The 23,762-nt window shown below is 39.5% G+C and overlaps 1 protein-coding gene across 1 annotated transcript in view; it reads right to left on the bottom strand.

Annotated features, from left to right (window-relative positions):
- Window positions 1-7,522: 7,522 nt before the first annotated feature.
- HEPHL1 (hephaestin like 1) overlaps window positions 7,523-23,762 on the bottom strand; it is a 64,684-nt gene continuing 48,444 nt past the window's right edge. The window contains exons 13-20 of the mRNA XM_039882031.1: window positions 23,241-23,380; window positions 20,543-20,683; window positions 16,992-17,098; window positions 14,218-14,440; window positions 12,798-12,937; window positions 8,377-8,539; window positions 7,832-7,903; window positions 7,523-7,742 (exon numbers count right to left, since the gene is read on the bottom strand). Coding sequence (XP_039737965.1) covers window positions 7,540-7,742; window positions 7,832-7,903; window positions 8,377-8,539; window positions 12,798-12,937; window positions 14,218-14,440; window positions 16,992-17,098; window positions 20,543-20,683; window positions 23,241-23,380 — 1,189 coding nt within the window. The 3' untranslated portion in view covers window positions 7,523-7,539. The remainder of the gene's footprint in view (window positions 7,743-7,831; window positions 7,904-8,376; window positions 8,540-12,797; window positions 12,938-14,217; window positions 14,441-16,991; window positions 17,099-20,542; window positions 20,684-23,240; window positions 23,381-23,762) is intronic.

Below are 23,762 nucleotides of genomic sequence, written 5' to 3' on the forward strand. Positions count from 1 at the left end.
CATCTGCCTCCGCTGGGCGCACGAGCTCTCGCGCTCGCTCCTCCGCCGCCCGCCGGGCGCAGACCCGCCCCCGCGCGCCCGGCCCGCGCAGGTCCCCGCGGCGCGCGCGCGCGCCCCCAGGGCTCCGCGTCTCTGCGGCGCTCCAGGGGCGCGAGGAACCAACCAGGGAACAAAGCGCTTCCCTCTCGGCCGGCCCCTCCGCTCCGCCCCGGCGGCCGAAGCTGCCTCCCAGGCGGCCCGCTCCGGCCCGCTCCGCTGCGCTCTTCCGGAACCTGGCGGGAGCCCGAGGAACCGGGGGCGTGGAGTTTCCGGGAACCGCGGTGACGCGGCAGCATCCCACGCGCGAACCTGGCATCTCGTCTTCTGCCTCAGCAAAGGGATCTTCCCACCGAGCGGTACCTCTGAAAATACTCGCCCTAGTCCTATCTTCATTCTCCCACTTCCTGGCACCTGGGATTCTTGAAACTATTTCTGAAAGCGACCCCTTTACTCGGTGGATAGGATGGTCCCCATTTATGCCCCACCTCCAAGGTTTCTACGTGGTGGAATCAGGTTAAAGGGAGCTACGAACGCTACAAAGAGCAACGGTTGCCGTAAAAGCCAGTCAAGCGGTGTAGACCCGAGCGCGTGTGTGGAAGAGGGAGCGCCGGGCCCTTCCAGGAGCTCTGCGTGACAACAGGACGCGCGGTCAGATGGGGTGAGCCATGAGTATGACTAAGTCCCAGGCCTCAGTTATCACTACTCCGAGCTTCTCCCTCTTTCCTGTCAGAGCCTTGGTCTGGGAGCCAATGGAGGGATACCCGCGGCTGAGTGGGTGTTGGGGGAGAACTGCCTCTGAACCACTTGCAAGGAGTGGATGTTGAGAAAATAGGCAGGAGATGTTCTACTCGGCAACATTTGGAGCAGACAGGACCTTTAAACGCGAGGACGCCTTGGCGCTGGGCCGGGCTGCATTCTCTGCTTTTTGTACATGGGCGGATGGATGTACAGAAGCCTCTTTTATGTGCCCTCTACTCCCACAGGTACATATCCATCCTGGCCTGCCCTCTGGGCACTCATCTAGCCGCCTACACAACTCTCCACTTGGAAGGCTCACGGGACTTTATACTCATAATGGCCAGAACTGTAGTCCTCTTCTTCCTCTCAACCTCAACTCCAGTCTTCTCCATCTTGCTAAATGTATGACCATCCACCCATCTCCCAAGCCAGTTCCACTTCCATCTCTCCTAGCTTCCATAACCAGCTTCCAAATTCTCTTGCTTATCTCTCATAAATACAGAAATTCTGACAGTTTTCTTCTGCCTGCACTTCCAACACCCCAATTCGGGCCACCGGCCTCTCTCCTAACCACATACAGGAATGTATCCCCTAGGCCTGCAAAGCCAGTCTCTCCCACAGCTGTCCCAGGGAGCTTTTAAAAGCTCCAATCTGGTCATACCATCCCCCTCGTCCCCTTCTCAAAGTGTGCATTGCTTTTAGGATAAAAACCAAATTTCTTAGAATGGCCACTGCCTAGCTCACCAGGATCACTATTTCTCAGTTCTTCAAGTTTGTGAGGCTCCTTGCTTCCTCCAGGACCTTCCCCTTCTCAACACACTCCCACCGTAGCCTCTTTGCTTGGCCAACTCTTACTCACCCTCTGATCTCGGGTGGGTGTCACTTCCCCAGGAAAATCTCTCTGAGTTCTCTAAACTAGATGAGGCCACTTTGTTATATATATTCTTGCAATACTGGCACTACCAGTTTAGCTGTGGGCCTTGAGGAAGGTATTTGACCCTCCTGTGCCGCAGTTTTCTCATCTATAAAGTGGTTATACCCCTTAAGATTGTGATAAGGATCAAATGAATTACCATATGTAAAGTTCCTAGGACAGCTGATGAGTGCTGTTTGACTGTTATTGTTATTGTTGCCCTCTATTTTTTCTTAATCGCAACCATAATTCAACAAGTGTTTGTTTAGCTGTTCATTTATTTAATGTTTGTCTCCCCTTTCATATGGTAAGCTTCATGAGGGCAGGCCATGCCCATCTATACCATTCTTATCTCTAATACTTAGCACAAATGCCATTCTTATCTCTAGTACTTAGCACATAGTAGGTCTTTTAATAAATATTTATTAAGTGTTTGAAGTGTTTAAAAATAAGGCCAACTTACACTCATTTATCTATACATTAAAGGCATATATTAGAGGCCAGCAATGGGCCAGTTCTGGGCTTGATGGATGGGGAAGCAAAGATGAAGTGAACACATTCCATTTCCTCAAAGACCTCATAAGGCATGAGCACAATTAACTATAATACAAGCTGGAAAGGGTAAGTGATTTTGTGAAAGGTGGGCGTGTGTCAAAGTGGGGTGGGGGGTGTGCATCAAAGAGTGGCGCCTAGAAGAATCTGTCTGGTTGTGGCCGGCAGAGTTGGGACGAGAGCTTTCCAAGAGTCAGTGAAAGCATGGATACCATGCCCCTTGTCTCCTTGTCAAAATCTATGTATCCAACAGACTCAAATGTCCCCTCTTCTGGAAGCCTTCCAATATCCTCCAGTTGTGGCGAATCACTCCCTCCCTAGCACTTTCTTCTTCTGGTCTAGCATTTAGCTCATATGCCCTGTATGATGGTTGAATGCATCTTTGCATTCTCTACGTATCAAATTCCTCTGAGGATCTGGATAGAATCTGCAGTTTTATAAATTGCTCTCAGCCATGGAAGTTTGACATGTAGCAGAAAGTCAATCTACATGTGTTGAATTTACAATAGAAGCAAGAAAGAGAACTCGTTAGGAAATGGAAAGTGGAAGTATCTGACACTGATAAAGGAAAGATGAAGGTGAAGGAGTCAAAACTGAAGAGGGCGGGGCCCGAGAAGGTATATTGGACTTTTTTTCAGCAGGCATTAGAGAGTGTTAGGAGGGAAGTAATATAAATAGAGTTGTGCATTAAAAAGGTTAATCTGCCATCCACACAGATTGGAACACAGAATGGAGGTGGAGAGGCCAGATAAGAGGCTGTTGAAATTTTGCACATGAGATGTAATGACAGCCCAAACTGGTGCTCTGTCTTTGAGAACAGAGACGAAGGGCACAGAGGAGAGTGATGGTTAAGGGAGCCGTTTTTCCTACTGTAAAAATCGGATCAAACAATCTGACATGTGCCAATGTCCTTTGAGAGGAAAAAAGAAAGCAGGTTCAACTTCTAGATTTGCCACTTACTTGCCATGTGGCCAGGGATGTGTCATGAGAAATCTCTAAGCCTCAGTTTCCACATTTGCCAAATAGTGATAGTACTGCCTACCTCAACGGGTTGTTCTGAGGATTCTATATGATAACATATGTAACAATGCCTTCCACATCATGGGCATTTAGCATTTGATAGCTGTCATTACCAACCTCAGGAGTTTAAGGTATCACACGAGAGTGTATATAACATCGATTAAAAAAAAAAAACTTTAATTTTTAGAATGGTTTTAGATTTACAGAAAAATTGAGCAGGTGGTATAGAGAGTTCCCACATATCCCATACCTGCACCTGGTTTCCCCTGTTGTTAACATCTTATGTTGGTGTGGTATATTTGTTACAATTAATGAACCAATATTGACACATTAATATTAATTAAAGTCTACTTTATTCAGATTTCCTTAATTTTTTATTTAGTATTCTTTTTCTGTTCTAGGATCCCATCCAGGACACCACATTACATTTAGTTGTCATGTCTCCTTAGCTTTTCTTGGTCATGGCAGTTTCTTAGACTTTCCTTGTTTTTCCTTGACATTGCTTTTTAAAAATCATTGTAAGGTACATTTTGGGATTAAATAACACACACTCCTCTCAGCCCTCTCTGCCCCCACCACTTGCTCCCGTGTCATTTCTTAGAAGGAAGCCAAGCAGTTGTGGGCCTCACAGCTACTGACCCAGAACTGTTTGTTTGAGATCCTTGACATTTAACATTTGAAGATGAGACCTTTTGCATTTAAAATAGTCAGAATCGAAATAGTCGAGCCCACTACACTGTGTTTTCTGTTTGTATGTTCATTCGTTCATTCATTCAAGTAATATCTGCTGAGCAACAATTATGTATCTGTATTGCGGTGTGTGCTGAGGATGCAGCAGTGAGCAAAACCAGTCAGAAGTCCTTGCTTCCACGGAGCCTACGTTCCACTCAAAGGGGCAGACAACAGTGAAACCAACAGACCAACAAAATGGTTATGTCCTATGATAAGTGCTACAAAGGAAAACAGTGATAGGCAATAACAGGGGGAAGGACCACTTTAGAGAGGGCAGTCTGGGAAGCTCACAGCTGAGCTAGGATAGGTAGAAAAAAGTATGAGCGTTCTGGAGAGGAAGAGCATTCCTGGCATAAAAGGCAGAATGTGCAAAGGCCTGAGGCAAGAACGAACTAGCAGGGCACAAGAACTGATTTGATGAAAGCTGGAGCAGAGTCAGAGATGAAGTTGGAGAGGTGGGCATGGACCAAATCAGACTGGGCCTTATAGACCAGGGTAAGGAAATGAATATTATTAAAAGTGAAGTGGAAAGATAACAAAAGGGTATTTACCAAGGAAGTGTGTGATCAGATTTGAAAGGACACTGCTACAGTCTGTGCAGGGATTGGAAGGGGCATGAGTGGCAGTGGAGAGGCTGGATTGGAAATGGCTGCAGTGATCCTACTTGAGCATAGTTTGTGGTCTGCAGCATAAGGAGAAACACATTTTGAATTTATTAGCATAAAGATAGCTTTCACATCCAATGAAGGAGGATGAAATAACCTGTGGAGAGGGCTGTAACAAATTACCACAGATTTGGTGGCACACACTTATTCTCTACGAGTTTGGGAAGTCTGAAGTCTGGAATCACTTTCACTGGAATAAAATCTAGATGTCAGCCCAGCCAGGCTCCCTCCATAGGCTGTGGAAGAGAATCTGTTCCCTTGTCTTTTCCAGCTTTTAAAGCAGCATTCTTTGGCTTGTGGCCCCTTCCTCCATCTCCAAAGCCAGCAGCTTAGCAGCTTGCTTTAGTTGGTGCGTTGCCTTCCTTTGTAGTCAAATATCCCTTTGCCTCTCTTTTAGAAGGACACTTGTGCTTGTACTTATGACCAGTCTGGGTAATCCAGTATCAACTCCCCATCTCAAGATCTTTAACTTAATCATACCTGCAAAGTCCTTTTTTTGTCATATGAACTAACATTCACAGGTTTGGGGATAACGACATGGAATTTGGGGGGACATTATTCAGCCTACCCCAGAGAACAAAATAGAGAAAAGGGCCCAGTGTCAAGCCCTGAGGTATGCTAACATTTCCGTCAGAAAGAAGAGAAGGAGTCAGCAAAAGAGACTCAGAAACTGGGTTGGAGAGGTGATAGAATTATGGACAGTGGTTCTTTGTTTGCTTTCTGTTTTTAATGGTGGGCATTGCTGATGACTTCATGCAGAAGGGAAGACCTACCTGAGGGAATGAAGTCCTTGAGAAAGCAAAAAGGGATGAGGTCCATAGCGGAGCGCCAGACTGGCCCTGCTGGGAGCAGGAACACTTCTTCCATTGTAAGAGGAGGAAAAGGTGTGTGCAATGTGCTTGATTTTTTCCAAAGAAGTGAGGCGGAGAATGAAGAAGTGTTGGTATATTTGAGCAAACAATGGGGAGAGTCATATTATTTGTGGACTATATTGTGGAGAAAAACCGTTATTTTGTTTGCTTTCCCTTAGCAACTATAACTAGGACGGTGGCTAAATATCTAAAAGGTAATTCTCCTTTACCATCCCCCCACCCAGGTTTAGTGATACGTAATGCAAATAGCCATGTTATGTGAAACTTTATTAAAAAGAGAAATGGTATAATCAAACTACTTTGTGGTTTCACTGTCATTAAAAAAAATTAAGAGGAAAGGAAAAAAACATACAACTAAATTTGTTGTCTGAGTTATAAATAAGGCATTTCTCATAATTATTATTATGAAATTATACAGCTTACACATGTATGAAAACTGGAGAGCACCTACTACAAGATCACATTATCCGTGGTTAGCAGGCTGGAATCCAAAATCTTTCTGGTACCTTGCTTGATAGGACATTCACGCAAACTATGAACAGAACTATTAACATTTGCATCCTGTTTTATGTAAGACTGTAGCTTCTATCAAATTACCCGTTTCCCCTCACCAAGATAAAGATGAGATAGTGTGAAAGTCCCCTCCACCAAAGTATTTATGAGGGCCTATTTGTTTACCTGGACACTCAAATGATCCACAGCTAAGGCAAATGTACTAATATCACTCATCTGGCATCGGCATTGGCATCGCAGGGCATCTGGCCCTGAGCTAAGGGCAATTCCTCAGTTTACTAATAAACGATATTGCTTTTATCAATTTTACACCTAACACTGAGGCATGCATACAGAAGGTATTGATTGCCTTGTAATGGGTTGAGTTTAGTTGTTCACATTTTATTTTTGCACTTGAGCCTTGAAAACTATAATACTTATTTTCAAAGCTGATTTGATGGTTTAAAAATTGCCACCGGGATTCTCTTTTTCTAACCTTTCCTTTTCTTTTTCTTCTCCTCCCATAAAGGGCTATGTCTTTAAGAGGTGTGGAATCAAGGATTTTGTGATTTCTTTGTCCTCCCAACCAGTCAGCTGCATTGTTAAATTCTTCCTGGTGTTTCTCACAGGATGAGACTCTTTTTATTTCCTGGCAGATGGATATTTGGAAAGGTCCCCAAGGTGAATGAAAAATCAGACTCAAGACTCAAATCCAGACTTGCCTCCTGCAAAGTTTCCCTCTGTCTTAGAAGCTTCCACTAAACTCTCAGGGAGTCTGACTCACAGTGGGAGAACATAGCCTGCTATTTCACAGATTCCAGCCCTCCACACTCCAATACAAGTAAAAATTCTCTAATTGATTCCTGAAAATAACAAACTTTGCCATGGAAACATTGTAAAAACATATAACATGAAGTGAGTCGTAAACATTCAAGTATCTCTACAAGTTTGCATAAAAACAGCAGCAATATTTTTTAAATGCTTCTAACTTTGCCTTTTGTAACAGTGTGCAAAAGGCCAGGAGAGCTGGCTAAAGCCTCCCCAAAATTCACTTGGTCAAATGCTATCAGCAGATACTGACATAAACATTCCTCAGTAAGTTACTTTTCCTGGAACAACTAAGGGAAGCGTGTCACATAACATGGCTGAGAAATCAGTGTCACTCCAGTTGGATGTCTGAGGATGGCAACTCTTTTCCAAAGTTGTCCTTCTAGAAAAGGAAGCTAAGGAAGTGCTGTCTAAGAATTATGAAAGGTAGAAAATAAAGATATCTTTCAGAGGCTCTCCCCACTTCAAGGAATTCATTCTGGAAACAGATTGAGACTGTTCAATCACACCCATTCTCCTCTTTCTCTATTTTAGACTGAAAAATTATTCACAGCCCATTTAAAAATAAAGAAAAGCAAATTGCTTTGGTTGTGTCCCAGAGAATCAGAGCCGGATCCAGGATACAGTGTGAACCTTCCTTGGCGAACGATGCCTTGTCCAGTTTCCCTGCCGAGGAGGGCAAGCCAGTTCACAGAGCGTCCGTGGGGAGCGCGCAGGACTGGACTTCCCGATATGCCACCTGCTTCCTTGCAGAGCGCAGTCTGAGGGAGAGAATCACCGTGACGATCAGGAGGAGGAGTCCGATGATGAAAAGGATAACCAAGGCTGCTTTGGCTCCTCTAGGACCCAGATTTTTGCCAAAGAAATAGAGCTGCTCTTTGTCGGGTTCTTCTGTGAAAAAGAAAAGTGAGGTGTCAGTCCTCTGCCTTTCCCTGGAGAGTGAACACTGACCATGCAGGGTTTAGAGAGGGAGTCCTTACCATTGGAGGGCACAGTGGCCGGGTGGGACGCTCCTCCAGAAGGAGACTTGGTGGAGTAGGGGATCCTGTTGTCTGGACAGAGAAGACAAGTTGATTGTTTTATAAACAACAGATGTAGATTCTTTTCATGACATGAGTTGTTTCAAGAGTTATTTTGTTTCACCAATAAGGACTCTATGCCATCAGTATCTGTAAGTCTTTCTTAGATTCTCACAATGTTACTCTTCATACCAGTACACATACCGTTCCTACCCCAATCACCTTTCAAGCTTCTACTCATCCATTAAGATCCATCCAAAGCATTATGGCCTCTCTGAAACCTTGGCTCATATCCCCAAACTGTTAACCATTGCTTCCTACTACTGTCACCAAATCCTGTACTTTGCACTCAGTTTTGGCATGGATCACATTTTATTGTGGTTACTGTTTACATGTCTGTCTCTTGCTTGGCTTTGAGCTTCTTGTGGGGTCTCATGCCTTCTGTTTTCAGGGTCTACAGGAAGCCTGGTGCTATCACTTGGCATCACTGACAGACAACAGTCTACCTATGTTCCGAAGGACTGTGTAGGTTGTCTCCATGCCAGCATGGATGTGATCAGATACATGACAGTGTAACAGCCATGTCCCTGGGTGATCTGCAAACAGTTCGATGGTTTGGAATGTCCCAGGAAAGAGGTCATAAACATCTTCTCGGTAAGATTTATCTATCTGCAGAAAGAAGGAAGTAATAAAGATAAGAGCAGAAATCAATAAAATCGAGACAATGGCCCCCAATGATCCCCGCCTCCCAGTAGTCATAACCTTTGTAGTCCCCTCGTATGTTGCATGAGAATTGATCTTTGAGACCAATAGCATATGGCAGAAGTGATGGCATTCTACTTTAAAGGGTAGGTTATAAAAGACAGTGGCTTCTGTCTTACGTCCTTTCTCTCGTTTTCTCCTTTTGGATCACTCACTCTGGAGGTAAGCCAGCTCCCATGCCATATCCACATGGTGAGGAACTGAAGGCTCCAGTCAACATCCCTGTGAATGAGCTTCACTTCAGCCCCAGTGAAGCCTGATGACTGCAGCTCCAGCTGACATGTTATTGTAGCCTCATGAAAGATGCTGAATCAGAACCTGCTAGCTAAACTACTCCCAGATTCCTGACCCAGAGAAATTGTGAGATAGTAAATGTTTATTGTTTTAGGCCACTAAGTTTTGGAGTAATTTGTTATGTAGCAATAGATAACTAAAACAAACCTCTAGACAAACTGACCAAGGGAGAAAAAAAGATACAAATTATAAATATCAAGAATGAAAGAAGAGACACCACTAAGACCTTATAGACATTTAAAAGGATAATAAAGAAATATTATGAATAGCTTTGTTCATGAATTCTTTGATTTAGATGGTATGGACAAATTTCTTAAGGTGAAAATGGACATATATCACTATTTAGATAATCTGTTAAAGAAACAATTATCTTAAGACCTTCGAGCAAATAAACTCCAGATCCAGAGGTCTTCATTGGCAAATTTTACCAAACATTTAGAGAGGAAATAATACCAATTCCAAACAAACTTTCAGGAATAGAAGAGGGGAGAACATTGCCAACTCATTTTATGAGGCCAGCATTACCCTGATACCAAAACCAGACAGATACTTTATAAGAAAAGAAAGCTGCTACTAATATTTTTCATCAACATAGATGCAAAAACCCTTAACAAAACACTAGCAAATTGAATCCGGAAATATATGAAAAGGATACTGCATTATAAAGTTTATCCTAGGAATGAAAATTAGTTCAACTTTTGAAAATCAATAAAGGTAATTTACCAATATAGTAAAGAAAATCATCAATAGACTAAAAAATAAAAATATGATCATCTCAATAGATGCAGAAAAAGCATTTGATAGAATTTAACATCTGATCATGATAAAAAAAAAAACAGCAAACTAAGAATAGAAGGAAAATTCCTCAGCTTGGTAACAGGATCTACAAAACACTTACAGCTAACTTTATATTCAATGAAGAATGACTGAATGCTTTTCCCCTAACATTAAAAATAAGGCAAGAATGCCCACCTTCACCATCCCTGTTCAGCATTATAGTAGAGGTTCTAGCCAGTGTGATAAGGCAAGAAAATAAATAAAAAGCATCCAGATTGAAAATAAATAAGATTGTCGCTAATCACATATTGTCTATGTAGGAAACCTTCCCTCAAAGTCTACAAAAAAGCTACTAGAAATAGTTTAGCAAAGTTGCAGGGTACAAGGTCAATTATACAAAACAGTTATATTTCTATATATTAGCAATGAAGAATTAGAAATTGAAATAAAAACAATGCCACTTATATATCATCAAAGTCTATGATATATTTAGCTGATAATCTAACAAAATATATGCAAAATCTATATGCAGAAGACAGAGAACACTGATGGAAGAAATCAAAGAAGATCTGAATAAATAGGGATATATGCCATATTCACGGATTAGTAGGCCTAATATTAAGATATCAATTCTTCCCACACAAATGTACAGCTTCAATGCAATTCCAATCAAAATCCTAGCCAGATTTTTAATAGAAATCAACAAAGTATTTCTAAAATTTATATGGAAAGGCAAAGATCTAGAATAGCTAAAAAAAAATCACCACCTGATTTTAAGACTTACTATCACACTAAAGTAATCCAGACAGTGTAACATTCAAAAAAGGATAGACATATAGATTAGTATAACAGAACAGAGAACCTAGAAATAGACTCTGATCAATTATGATTTTGCACAGTGTGAGAAAGGGTAGTCTTTTCAATAAATGATGCTGCAACAATTGGACATCTATATGCAAAAAATAAACCTTAAACCATAAATAAAAATTAACTTGAAATGGATCAGAGCCCTAAATACAAAACCTCAAACTATAAAATTTCTAGAATAAAATCTTTGTGACTTTAAGTTGAGCAAAGATTTCTTAGTTATGACACTAATAGCATGATCCATAAAGAAAAAAATGATAAACTGGACTTCTTCAAAATTAAAAATTTCTGCTTTTTGACTGGTAATGTTAAGGAAATGAAAATATATCACAGACTGGGAACAAATATTCATAGATCTCATATCTGGTAAAGGATTTATATCCAGAATGTATAAAGCTCTCAAACTCAACAATAAGGAAACAACCCAATTAAAAAATGGGCATAAAATCTGGACAGTTCACCAAAGATTTACAGATGACAGAGAGAAATAAACACATGAAAATATGATCAGTATCATTAGTCATTAGGAAAATGCAAATAAAAAACAGTGAGATACTGCTACACACTTAGTAGGATGGCAAAGAAAAGTAAAATAAAAATGGAAAATTCCAAGTGCTAATGTGGCTGTGGAACAAGTGGTGTTCTCATATGTTTCAGATGAGAATACAAAATGGTACTGCCTCTGTGGAAAATAGTTTGGCAGTTCCTTATAAAGTTAGATATATATTTACCACATAGCCTAGCAATCCAACTCATAGATATTTTCTCTAGGAAAATGAAAACTTATGTTCACACAAAAACATGTACACAAATATTTATAAGGATTTTGGTAATAATCCAAAATTGGGAAATAACCCAAATGCCCCTCAACAGAGGAATGGATAAACAAAGTGCAGTATATCCATACAATGGAATACTACTCAACAATCGAATGGAATAAAACTACTGCTACACACAAGGGGGATGCAGTTCAAATGCCTATACTAAATGAAACAAGTCAGGTTCAAAATGCTACAGGCTGCATAGTCCCATTTATATGAGATTTCAGAAAAGACAAAGCCACAGCCATAGAAAATAGATCCATGTTTGCCAGGGGTTAAGCATGGAGAAGTAACTGACTCCAGATGGTACGGCAGGGAAATTTTAGGAGGTGATGCGTTCTATGTTTTTATTAGTATTGGTTACACAACTGTATGTGTTTATTAAAACAGAACTGTACCTAAAGAGGGTGATTTGTACTCACTGTAAATTATACCTTAGTTTTAAAAAGTTATATAAAATAATTTTTATATGTATATAAAATTTTATAATTTTATAGATGATATTAAATTTTATAAATTTTTTAAAGTGTAGGTTTAAAGTGTAAGTTCTGAAAATGAGCATAGGTAGTTAACATGTAAAACTATTATCATTACAGACTAATACTTGGTGTCTTAAACTGTTGAATAAATATACAGAGAGGAGAGGATATTCAAAATTTTATTAAAGTTACTTTTTATTCCTGTATAACTAGGAAAGAACCAATACAGCTTTTCCTTACAGATTAGATATGATTATTCTTCTCTGCTTTACTTCCTTGTAGACTGCACTGAGCACTTTAGATAACTGACTATTTGGACTTTATCACGAGAGATTCTAGTTCAGCCAGTCTGGAGTAAGGCCTGGCAATTTGTTTCTTAAACAGCTCCCCAGGTGATTCTGTAAAGCCAGCACCAACCATATGATACAGATGCTGGAGAGGCAGAAGGCCACACATGGTCCAGTATAACTCACTAGGGCAAAAATCAAAGTAAAGTTTTGGACCCAAGCCAAAGCTTGAAATAGCTTCGTTACTAGATAGGGCTATTCTGTTGGCTAATCACATAGAAAAGAAATGGGGAAAGGAAAGAGAAAGAAAAAAAAGGAAGGATGAGGAAAAGGTGCAAAATTCTATAGATGCTTTCATATATAATATTAACAGCATAATCCAGATAGTCAGAATTATCCCCATATAAGTGATGAAAATCTGAAGCTCAGAGAGGTTGTTTAAACAAGTACAATAAAATGTATGTACATATTAAGAAATATCTATCAGGGGAGGGGTACAATCACACTATTCTGTTCCATTCTCTAATACTGACTACCCACCCCTCATAGGCCTTCTTAGTAAATAACCCTCTTCACAATGGAAATCCATTGAATTTATTCATTCAAAATGTCTTCCCCAAAGCATTTTCCTTAAACTTACTTTGAAAAGAAAGCTCTCAGCATGATAATGGATGGTATGAATGTCCACTTCACTTCCTATTCCTAACAAATACCAGTTTGTCATTGTATCTTCATTCATGATGAGGCCGTGGAGATTCCCAAATATCTTTCCATTAATAGCTAAGACGGTGAAAAGAAAATAGCTTTTGATTAGTGAGAAAATACTCATTACTTAATCTGGTTTTAGGAATGGTTCAAGACGATTTTTAGGTCACCAATATTCTCATCTGCCTGATAAACAGGGAACAAGCTCACTTGCGCTTGTCAATCTCCCCACCATCTAGACCAAAAATTCAGATTACTAAGAAATCCTTATACAAAAAGGGCTAGGAAGAAGAAATAGCAGTTTATTTTTGAAAGCTATTTCTTGGGGAGCAATGTGAGTTGTGTTTGTTTATTCAGCATATTCTTTTTATGCTGTAGATTACAGCTACATGTGTGAGGTAGCCAGATTTATACCATTCTACAGTTGAGTGGACTAAAGCAGAGATCAAATGTATATAAATCATAATTGAACCAATTAGAAGTTATTTCATTAATATTTCACTTTCTGAGAACTAGTTTGGGGCAAGTTCCTAAGTCTGTCTGACTCTCCAAAAAACGTCACATCAGCTGAGCCCATGATCTCAGAGTGACCAAAGGAAACTCAAGCTGGATTGACGTGATAGTGACTCACTCTTGTTTTCTACTAAATTTTTATTCTGTGCATCATGATACAACCAAATTAGTTACATTCATTAAGAAGAGAGACATACTAAGAAACATTTGGGAGAGGGAAGCAAAATTGGTAGGAGAAAATAGCTGAATCAGAGATCAGGCTACTATATTCTAATCAATGTTAGCAATTAAGTAGCTTTATGACCTCGGGCAGGGCCTATCTTTTTGTACACTTTTGGCCAAAAGTACATCTTGGTGAAAGAGTGCAGATGTGTCAATTAAACACATTATTCCCACTTAAAAAAAAAAAAAACTGCCTTAAATTACATGGAATTAAATAACGTAGACACATTAAAACATAAATTTTATGATGGCATTTTATCAAAAACAGTTAAACCAGGCCCTTAAATTTATAAATTTGATCAATTAGAAGTTATGGTGTATTCTTATAAGTGATGATTCATTTTTTAGGAATTACTTCATGGTTTCATAATTTAGGGATCCCAGAATTCAGAAATAGAAGTCCCTAAAACAGTTGGTCTAAAGCTTCACTGGACCTTGCTGGCAGCCAACCAATGGCTTGGCTGGCTCCCGCTGAAGGAAGCTTTAGAGGACTTTCTTCAGTCCAAGTGTCCTGGGGGATGGGGAAGGGCTCAGAGAAGGAGGCTGGTGACCTCTTGCAGTTATAGAAATTTCTGTGAGCTCATCTCAACAAGGGTCTTCTTTTAAAACCTCTGATATACCATGCATTCTGTTGCTCTCCTCAAAATCGTCAGTGTGCTTAAAATCTCTTGGGTCTTTATTGAGATACTTCTTAATATTGTCATCCAGATACCAAGATTCATTCTCATTAAATATCAAAAACAAGAGAACAAATTCATAATCAACATCACTTCTTCTTCCCTTTTCATTCAACACTCCTTCTCTGCATATAATCAGAGGACCTATCAAACCACTGTATGTATCCTGAAAGAAAATAAAACTGAATTAGAAAAGCCTTTAAATAATTTAATAATACAGATTAAGTGCTTGTAAGAAAGTCATTGTAAAGAGACTAATGACTATGAAATAAGTACTAAGGAGCCCTGAGAATCAGGGTGATCTTTATGAAAATTTAGGAGTATTCCTAAAAGTTTGCTACACAGTGAACTCCTTGAGGGCCAAAGCTGTGTCCCTCACTTATCACAGTCTTCAGAGCACAACCCCATGTTTAGTAGAAAGTAGTCAATAAATATTCATTAAATAAATAAATGCTTATTTCTATTTTTCTGTTTGTTTTTTAAGTGAGACTATATTTATAGCTATATACAAATATTTACATTCTACTTCTGCAAGTAAAAGTGAACAGGGTGATTAGTAAATGATACAGGACCATGGATGATGACCTCCATGTCAAGTAGTTCAGCCCCAAACTTTCTTTTAAGGAAAACTCCCACTTTTCCAACTGCCTACTTAGATATTGCTCCTGATGTGCTTCCTGCAATGATTCAATCTGCTAAGCATTTCTAAAGTGGGCTTTATTATTTCCCTCAAACCATTTTTTTCTCCTCAATTCCCTATTTCTATAAACAGCATTATGATATTATCTGTCATTTAGATCAGAAAACTTGATTTCAATGTTTAATTTCTCTTTCTTTACTTTGTGCCATCTCGTTTCCTGTTAGATCTCACATTTATTTCTTTTCCTTTCCCCATGCTTCTCCATTCTGTGACTTCCTTTCCATTTCATCTGCCCCCCTTTTAGTATAGGATCTTACCACCTCACTCTAGACTAGAAATAGGCTCCTCTCTGGTTTCTGGCTCATCTCACCTGCTGCCCATCTTGTTCACTGCCATCAGATTAATCTCATCATTTCCATATGTAGAGGTCTTCAGTGAATTTCCACGGCCCACTGAATAAAATCTAAATCTTTGACAGGTCCTCAACCCCCTCATGTGCTCTTCCAGGAGATTTCTCTAGTTTAAGCTCCCCACTGCTTTCTTTTCTTTTCACTAACTTAGCTAAATGGGACTCACCATTTCCCAGACACACCTTCTGCTTTCCTGTTTGCAGCTTTGTTTATAATGTTCTTTCTTCTAGACTCTCTTTCTAATGCCTCCTATAGAACTCACCAGATTCAGAGTTGTATTATAATTATCAGTATGCACATGCATTATTTCCTTCCAAAGATTATAAATTCCTTCAAGACAATATTTGCATTGCTCAAATACTTGGTAGAGTCATTTGCAATCACAAGTGCTCAGTAAATTTTTGTTGGGATGCACAAATAAAAACATAAATGTGAGTATCCCATAATTCCAATGTGTAGGTTTATTTTTTCAAGTGTCTTGTATGTCAATCCTAAACTTTTGCACTGTCCACTACAACTCCAGGATATTAATGCAGCCATCTAATACTTAAAAGGAAGGTTAAGATAATCTTTCACTTTGTTAAAATAATAGGCACTACGGCCATGCCACCCTGAACAAGCCCAATCCTGTCTGATCTCAGAAGCTAAGCAGGGTCAGGCCTGGTTAGTACTTGGATGGGAGACCACCTAGGAAGACCACATGCTGCAGGCATAAAAAATAAAAAATAAAAAATAAGAGATTGTAAGCTGACAAGGTCCTTGCAATATGTGAGGTCAACCAAGGGTTGCCTCGCCTAAAAAAAATAAAATAAAAAATAAAATAAAATAATGGGCAGTGTTTACATTTTATACCAATGTGATTTTAGTTTGGACTTTGATTTACGACATATAATTAAAGACTAGTTGTTTTGTATACACTCATGTGACTCAAATCCAATACTGGATCTTTGCCTTTAATTTCTAAATAAAGTTAACCTATTTATCATTCGGATAGTTCATAGTTTCAGTTACTGTTTGGAGTGTGCTGTCTTTTCCTGAGCCCTGATAGCAGTGGTAATGCCTTTAAAAATGATAGATTTAACACATCAAAAACCATGGTATAAATTATATTTAAAAATATTTTTATTTTATGGTTATTTACATATCTTCTATTGCTGCAAACTGCCTCATAAGTTCTAAATTTTGTAATTGAAACATTGGGATTTTGTCTCCCCCCCATACTATTTTATTGTCTTTAAAAAAAATAATTTTATTTTTCAATTACAGTTGACATACAATATTATATTAGTTTCAGCTACACAACATAGCGATTAGACATTTATATTACTTATGAAGTGATCACCCTAATCAATCTAGCACCCATCCGATACCCTATATAGCCATTACAATATGATCGACTGTTTCCCCCACAAACTTTAGATTAAGAGTCAGCAAACTTTTCTTTTGTAAAGTGACAGATAGTAAATATTTTCTACTTTGTTGGCCATACTTTTTCTGTCACAACTATTCAACCATAGGCAATGTAAACAAATGGGTCTGGCCATAGTTTGAGACCCCTGCTCTTAACCATCACACCCCTTCACATATACCCACCAGAGCTGTGATAACTTAGTAGTCAACCGAAAGCCATATTGCTTTGAGTGTTTTGGGTGCTCTCTCCACCTTACCTTCACAAAGTTTACTGTTGAATAGTAAACCCATGGAATACAATTTGGGTCAGATGGCCCTGGACCAGACCTTTTAGGGACATTCCATCTATAAGTTTTTATTTCTCCTGAAACAAATGAGAAGAAAAAGAAATAATTTACTAGCGTTACCTCTGTTCCAGATCATTTACCTGAAGACATACAAATAGATCTTTATATATTTTGGTTAATGTTTATTGCTGGGGAGAATTACTCATCTATTAGAAATAGATAGTTCCCATTAAACTCATCTTGATTTTCTGCAGTTTCAAAATGGCAGACTTTTCATTTCAGACTACAGCCTTCCCTCTAGTTTGCCCTTCTATTATCAACTGATGTTTATTCAGGAAATGAAGACATTTTATACCTCGTTGTTTTTCCCTCTCAAATTTCATATCTCCCTCCCAAAAGCTATGCTTGAGCACACTTAAATTACCATAGACTTCAGCCTTGGCTTCTTACGAAATCTCCAGGGAGCTTTGTAAATTCTCACTGCTCAGACCTCATCCCAAACCAATCAAATTAAGAGTATCAGGGTCTGAGACTAGGACATCAGCATTTTTTAAAGCTTCTCGGGTAATTTTAATCTGCAGGCAGATGAGATCTAGTTAGAACCAGAGAGAATCAGAGAGACCTAGTTCCAAATCTCAATCCCATGACTTCCAATATACCCAATCTTTGATAAGCTACTTAACCCCACTGATGACCTTTAGTTTCTTTACTTGTAAAGTGGGTTAGTTATCTGAGTTTTCATATTGTTGTGAGAATTAAATAAGATAAAATACCTAGGATAATGCCTTATATTAAAGGCAGTCAATAAATGTTAATTTGTATGTATATTAATAACAAATGTATGTACTTCCTATTGACAGGCGCTGTATCTATGCATCCCCTGTGGCTGACCCATAGCCTTGCAGAGGAGTCATAAATATACTCAAGAATTAGGAAGATAATCACATTGTAAAAGTCTCAAATAAAAGCCACATTTAAATTCTTATCTCCTTTGGAGCTACCTGTGTCCCATCCCCACCCCATCAGGACAAACAACCTATAGCTGGATGTGAGCCACAAAGCAAAACAAAAGTAAAGCTTACTTGTAACTTTGCTCTATATCTGTTCCTACACCAGTAGGTTAGTAATTTAACTTTAGGTCTAGTTTTCATCAAGTTTCATTATAGCCCCAATGCCTTGTTAATTGCAAGACTAACATCTGATAATTTAACTTCCTAAATGCAAGTGGCTACAGGGGTGGTATTATTAAAGTTGACACTCCAGCAGGGAGTACGGCTCTAAATAAAAAGATGCCCAGTTAAATTACTCAAATGTTTTTTGAGTAATTTAATTTAAAAAGAAGAAATTTGACAGGGGCTGCTTACTTTTCTTATGATGCTCTCCTTGTCTCATGGGGATTCCCTGATGAACCTTCTCCAGCTTGCCTGCACTGTCTGCACCAAGTTAGTTCCCTGCTCCTGTGCCCATCTCAGCTCTCCCAAACCTTTCAGCCTGTCAGAGACCCTCGGAAGGGATTCCCTCCCTTTGAGTTCCAGTAAGAAAAATGCCTCTTTGTCACTTTCTAATCATTCTTCTCCCCACTCACATAGCCCTCACATCAAGGACTGTTTGAAGGCCGGCCAGCATAGAGGAGCCGTGCCCTTTGCTAGTCACGCCATTAGGGTACAACGGCCTGTGAAAGGTCACCCCAACTTGTCCACAGTCCTACAGAGCCTCACCAGTGCCAGATTGGCACCTTTCTTTCTCCCTCTGGAGATACTTTGAGCCATCAAAAATGAATATTTAGTGGCTTTTTTGAGCCATTTAAAAACCTTTCCCTCTTCACTGAAGCAAAACACATCCATTTTTTAAAAATCTAACAAGTTCAAAAAATGTGAAGAAGTAGAAAAGAGTATCTCACTCCACTACTCAAAATACCACCACAAAGCTTTAACTGCTACTAACATTTTGGCTTATTTCTCTTCTGGCCTTTCTTGTATTTTGCTTAACATGATTCCACAAGTCATTCACATGCCATTCAAATCTTCTTAAATATCATTGAATGGTTGCATAATAGGCCATTATATGGATATTCCAATTTTATTTAACTATTTTCCTATTGATAGACATTTAGGATGTTCATGAAAAGTTTCTTGAAGCAGCAAAACACAGGCTTTTGATATTGGGAATGGGGTGAAGTGGGGAGTGGCAGAGTAAGTTGGCCAGTGGCCAGTGAAGATTTTCCTTCCTCTAACCCCATCCCTGCATAGGTACCTTGCTAACTTTTTCTAGTGATACATTAGATTTTCTTTTCTTCTTTTTATGCATCTCTTTTTTTTTTTTAGTTTACATAACTTTTATTGTAATTACTATAGTATTAAGTATTATAATATTATTATATGTAAGAGATAAAAAGGAATATAACTCCCCCATAAATATGCCAATGGTTGCTGTCAATTTCATAACTGAAAGTCATAGTGGCTCCTCCCATTTATTACTACCACACTTCAACCATGTAAGTGTTATGGGATGCTCCTTAAGTTGTGAGATCTTCTCTCCCTTCAGTGCGTTTAAAATCCAGTTGGAGTTCTACCTCCTTTATGACGCTTTCCCTCGTTACTCCTTTCCCTAAGTGCTCCTAATTAATCAATCGGTCTTAACGGATTTTCCTTCTCTGAAACTTCTATAAGCACACTCAGACATATTCTTGAAATTCTTCACCTCTTAGAAGGTGTATAATGCTGTATAATCCTCACTACTACTGAAATGATTCATCTTGTCTGTCTTTTTTCTTCCAAACTCATTTGAAATATCTTGAGAGAAATATGTGATTAAGAGCTTCAAAGTTCTGAAGTCAAACAAACTGGGGTTCCATCACAACTAATGCTTCACTTGGTCAAGTTCTTTACTCCTCTGTGCTTTCATCATCTGTTAAATGGGCATAATACCATATTTCATCAATTATAGGATGTACATTTTTCACATTTAACATAACTGAAGTCAGGCTGCATCTTTTAATCAATGGCATGCTAAAGTTTAATTGGCAGCATTTTTTTTCTTGTTTTAGTAACAGATAAAATAATGATGATGGGAGCATTTGAGATCTTGCTTCCTGGCAATGTTGTCAATTTGGCTCAAATAAACACTTAAAAAATTCTCTCTTTAAAAAAAAAGAATAGTGATGGACATTATAATCAATGTTATCAGATTTAATGGAATATTAGTGTCTACCTTACTGGGTTATTGTAAGGATAAATGAGTTTTTGTTTTTTTAAAAAAAATGAAGCATAGTACTTGGCACAAGGTTAACTTTCAATATGTGTTAGCTATTATTACATTTACTACACTTTTAGGTCCTTGATGGACCCTAGAACCTCCGTAAACACTTGGTCATTAGATGAATGATGATCTCACACTGGGAGTGACTAGGTGACGGCTGGAACACACTGACACTAAAATGAGTGCTTCAAGACACTAGAGATCAGAAAAAGGTTGAGTCTTGTGTCCTCATCAAGACATTGCAGATCTCTGGAGTAACTTACCTGGCTTTGTCATAGGCACTTGGAGTCGCTTCTCACTATCCATATTCTCCACACCGTGGGCTGAGATGGAGTAGGGTCGATTGGCTTTGTTCTTGAATATGATCAGGATAGAGTCACCCACCTCAGCATGTATCATTGGGCCTAAAGGCAAAACACAGGTCTGTGTGCATTATCATTGCTCTTTTCAACACTGATGTAATTTAAATATAGGTAGTATTTGGCAAAATAAAACAAAGGTTAGCTTCTTCATTAGTGAAGAAGGCAATATATTCAGTATTAAATATCATGTAGTGTGTGGCAATTGGATCGACCTAGCTTCAAAGTCTGCCTCCTTCACTTATTACAGAGGGCTTGGGTAAGTCAAGGCCTGCCTAAGTCTCAATTTCCTCATCTGTAAAATGGGTTTAATTACACCTTTCTCATAAAGTTATAGTAAGAATTAAATAAGATAATGTATTTAAAATGCTTATTTCAGTGCACCGAAACACAGTAATAAGTGCTTAAATTTTTACTACTGCTGAGACATAATTTCCAGGAAAAGCCATATCTATGATGTGATGACTTTTAGTTGTAATTCCCCTGTGTAAATTTGTTAGGTCCGAAATTGCTCACTATCTGGTAAATGGATATAATAATAATGATAATGAAAATAATAATAATGATAATGAATATAATGTATATATGTGTATATATATTATATATATACATTATATGTGTATAAAACAGATTTGAAAGATAAGAACAAAACTAAAACATTCATGTATTGACTTATGATCAATACAGTGATTTCACTAATGCATGGCCAGTGCAGTTTCTCAATATTTGGATACTTGATGACATGTGCTTTCTTCAGCTCCCCACATGTGCCCATTTCTGTTAGAAGCAACCAGCCATGTGCCAGTGGAAACTATTCCACATTCCACTGGAGAGGCCTGTGCCAACATGACTGTGGAATGCACCTTGCCCAGGCCAGGTCACCTCTTGGTGCCTAGAATGTGGCACAAACACAGTTTTTCCCGCGCACGCCCCATACTGACAGAGCATCAGACACACAGTGGTCTTCAAGAGGCACCACTTTGAGGAGGATGGAAACAGATTCCCACTTTGAAAGCACCTCAGACCTGATCCCTGTTTATTTGTGTTCTTGGGCATTTATCGCACTCCACATTCACAGGGAGATATACGCAGGGCGGGGGCGGGGTGTGGGGGGGTGGAGGGCCTGACCATACCCAGCCAGTCTTCACTCATTCAGACCAAAGTTTTAATTGCTTTTTTGAGAAAGATCACTAAAGGCATCAAAAAATCTAAATTTTTTTTGTGCTATTATTATCTTTGGAATGAAATAGTATAAATCACAAAATGTCTGAAAAATGCTCATTTAAAAAAATGATAAAGCTAGAAAAGTAATGTTTAGGCATGTTTTTTTAACAGTAAATATGAGTATAGTTATAGGTAGGGGCATGTGTATGCATGTATTAAAATCATGATTTGTATATTTATTACCACTTAAATTGCATTTGTCTTGCTGTAGTGGTGAGTAAGAGTGAATGCCTTCTGATTTATGGCCTGGTAGGTCACAGGAAGCAGTAATGAGGAGTAATATTCCTGCCATGTGCCCTTTGTAACTTTAGGAGCATAGGCCTCTCCCTGGGGTGCAGAAAATGAGTAGATGGGCCTTCTGCTCCCCTGGCTGAAGTGCCACTTGGCTAACCTTTAATGGAGTCACTCATTTGTGTCATTTTACTGAATAGACCCAAACCAGGGCTCTTTGGGGGCAACCCAGAGCCCTCAGCAGAACCAGCACCTTTTCTTAAGAGTTCAATTGATACACAAGTTTTGAAAGAAAGAACATTCTCACGGGCGCTGACTTCATTTAATGTGACAAACAAGCTTGGGTGCGTGTGCCAGGGTTAATAGATAGTGAAGGTATGGGGTAGGTGGATGGGGTATTTAATAATTTATCGAGCTAGCAATCGTCGTACCTTATTTTAATATTAAAAAACACTGTATAATGCCATACTTTATACATAAGTTACCTGTGCATTTAAAAATGAGAACAGATTTCATAAAGTCATCTAGATTAGCCCTCTGCCTTAAGATCTCATCTTTACGATGGGGTCAGGTTGGGTGACTCCCAGGTGAAGAGAAGTGGGGAGGAAGACAGGAAGCACTATTTGATGGCCAGGCCAGGAGGCTCAGGGCATCAGACAGGTGGAGTGCATTCTGAGAAGGCCATGAGTGAGCGCCTCCTAAACTGAAAGCAGGTCTTTCACCCTTAGCAGCCCTCTCACATTAAGGGGTTCTTCTTTCATTATAATTATTTGGATGGTGTGTTGTTATGGCCCTGTGCACGAATAATCAAGGACCTTGAAGAAGATATGCAGACACTCTGCTTGCTGTTCTTAGGCATGAGATTGTTTCAAATTAAAACTTCCCAGCTCAGCAGAGGAGTGAAAAAGGAACTTCAAGGCCACAGATAGTGGTTAGACTGCTTTGCTGATAGGGATTCCTGTTTGCACGTTATCTGGAAGTCTTATTATGACTATTATTTGGACGGGCTGAGCACACAGCTTGCTCCTCAATGATGAGAGAGTGGGAAGAGGTTGCACTTGGTGAATGCAGTCAGGCTACTCTCTTCCTTCGCTCCCTTCTCAGGTAAGTCTAATGGACGTGCGCACCGCTGCCATCTGTGCCATACCCAGCAGTTCTAAGTGCTCCTCTCGCGGTGGCCGGGCTTTGATCTCCACAAATTCTCCATTGGTGTATTCCCTGTAAACCACCTTCTTGTACTGAGAGCCAATCCAGTTTTCAGTGTGGTTCATAAATATATCTCCGTGTCTGCAAATCAGAAGCATCAGAAATTAAAGTCGTGAGACAGTAGAAAAACTGAGTGCTTCTGAGTGATCCAGGAGTGCTCCAGGGCAGTGCCTCTAAAACCTGGCTTTGATCAGGATTTCCCTGTGAAGCTAGCCTTTTGCACCAGGCTCTCTGGGAGTGGAGCCAGGAATCCGCATTTGAAAGTGCCTAAGGGGTTCTGATGTGGGCAGCCCAGTACTGGCTTATGGTCCACTTTTGGGAATAGTTGCTCTATAGCCTGATGGGTGTTAAATAGGGTCAGCTTTAGCTGGAGACTTTTAAGGGCCCCTCGAGTTTATACTTCTTGGGACTAGCTAACCTTACATGCCCATACATGCACACACCCACACTCTACCACCCTGCA

This window comes from Pteropus medius, unplaced genomic scaffold (genome assembly GCF_902729225.1).
Source record: "Pteropus medius unplaced genomic scaffold, Ma_sr-lr_union100, whole genome shotgun sequence".
NCBI lineage: Eukaryota > Metazoa > Chordata > Mammalia > Chiroptera > Pteropodidae > Pteropus > Pteropus medius.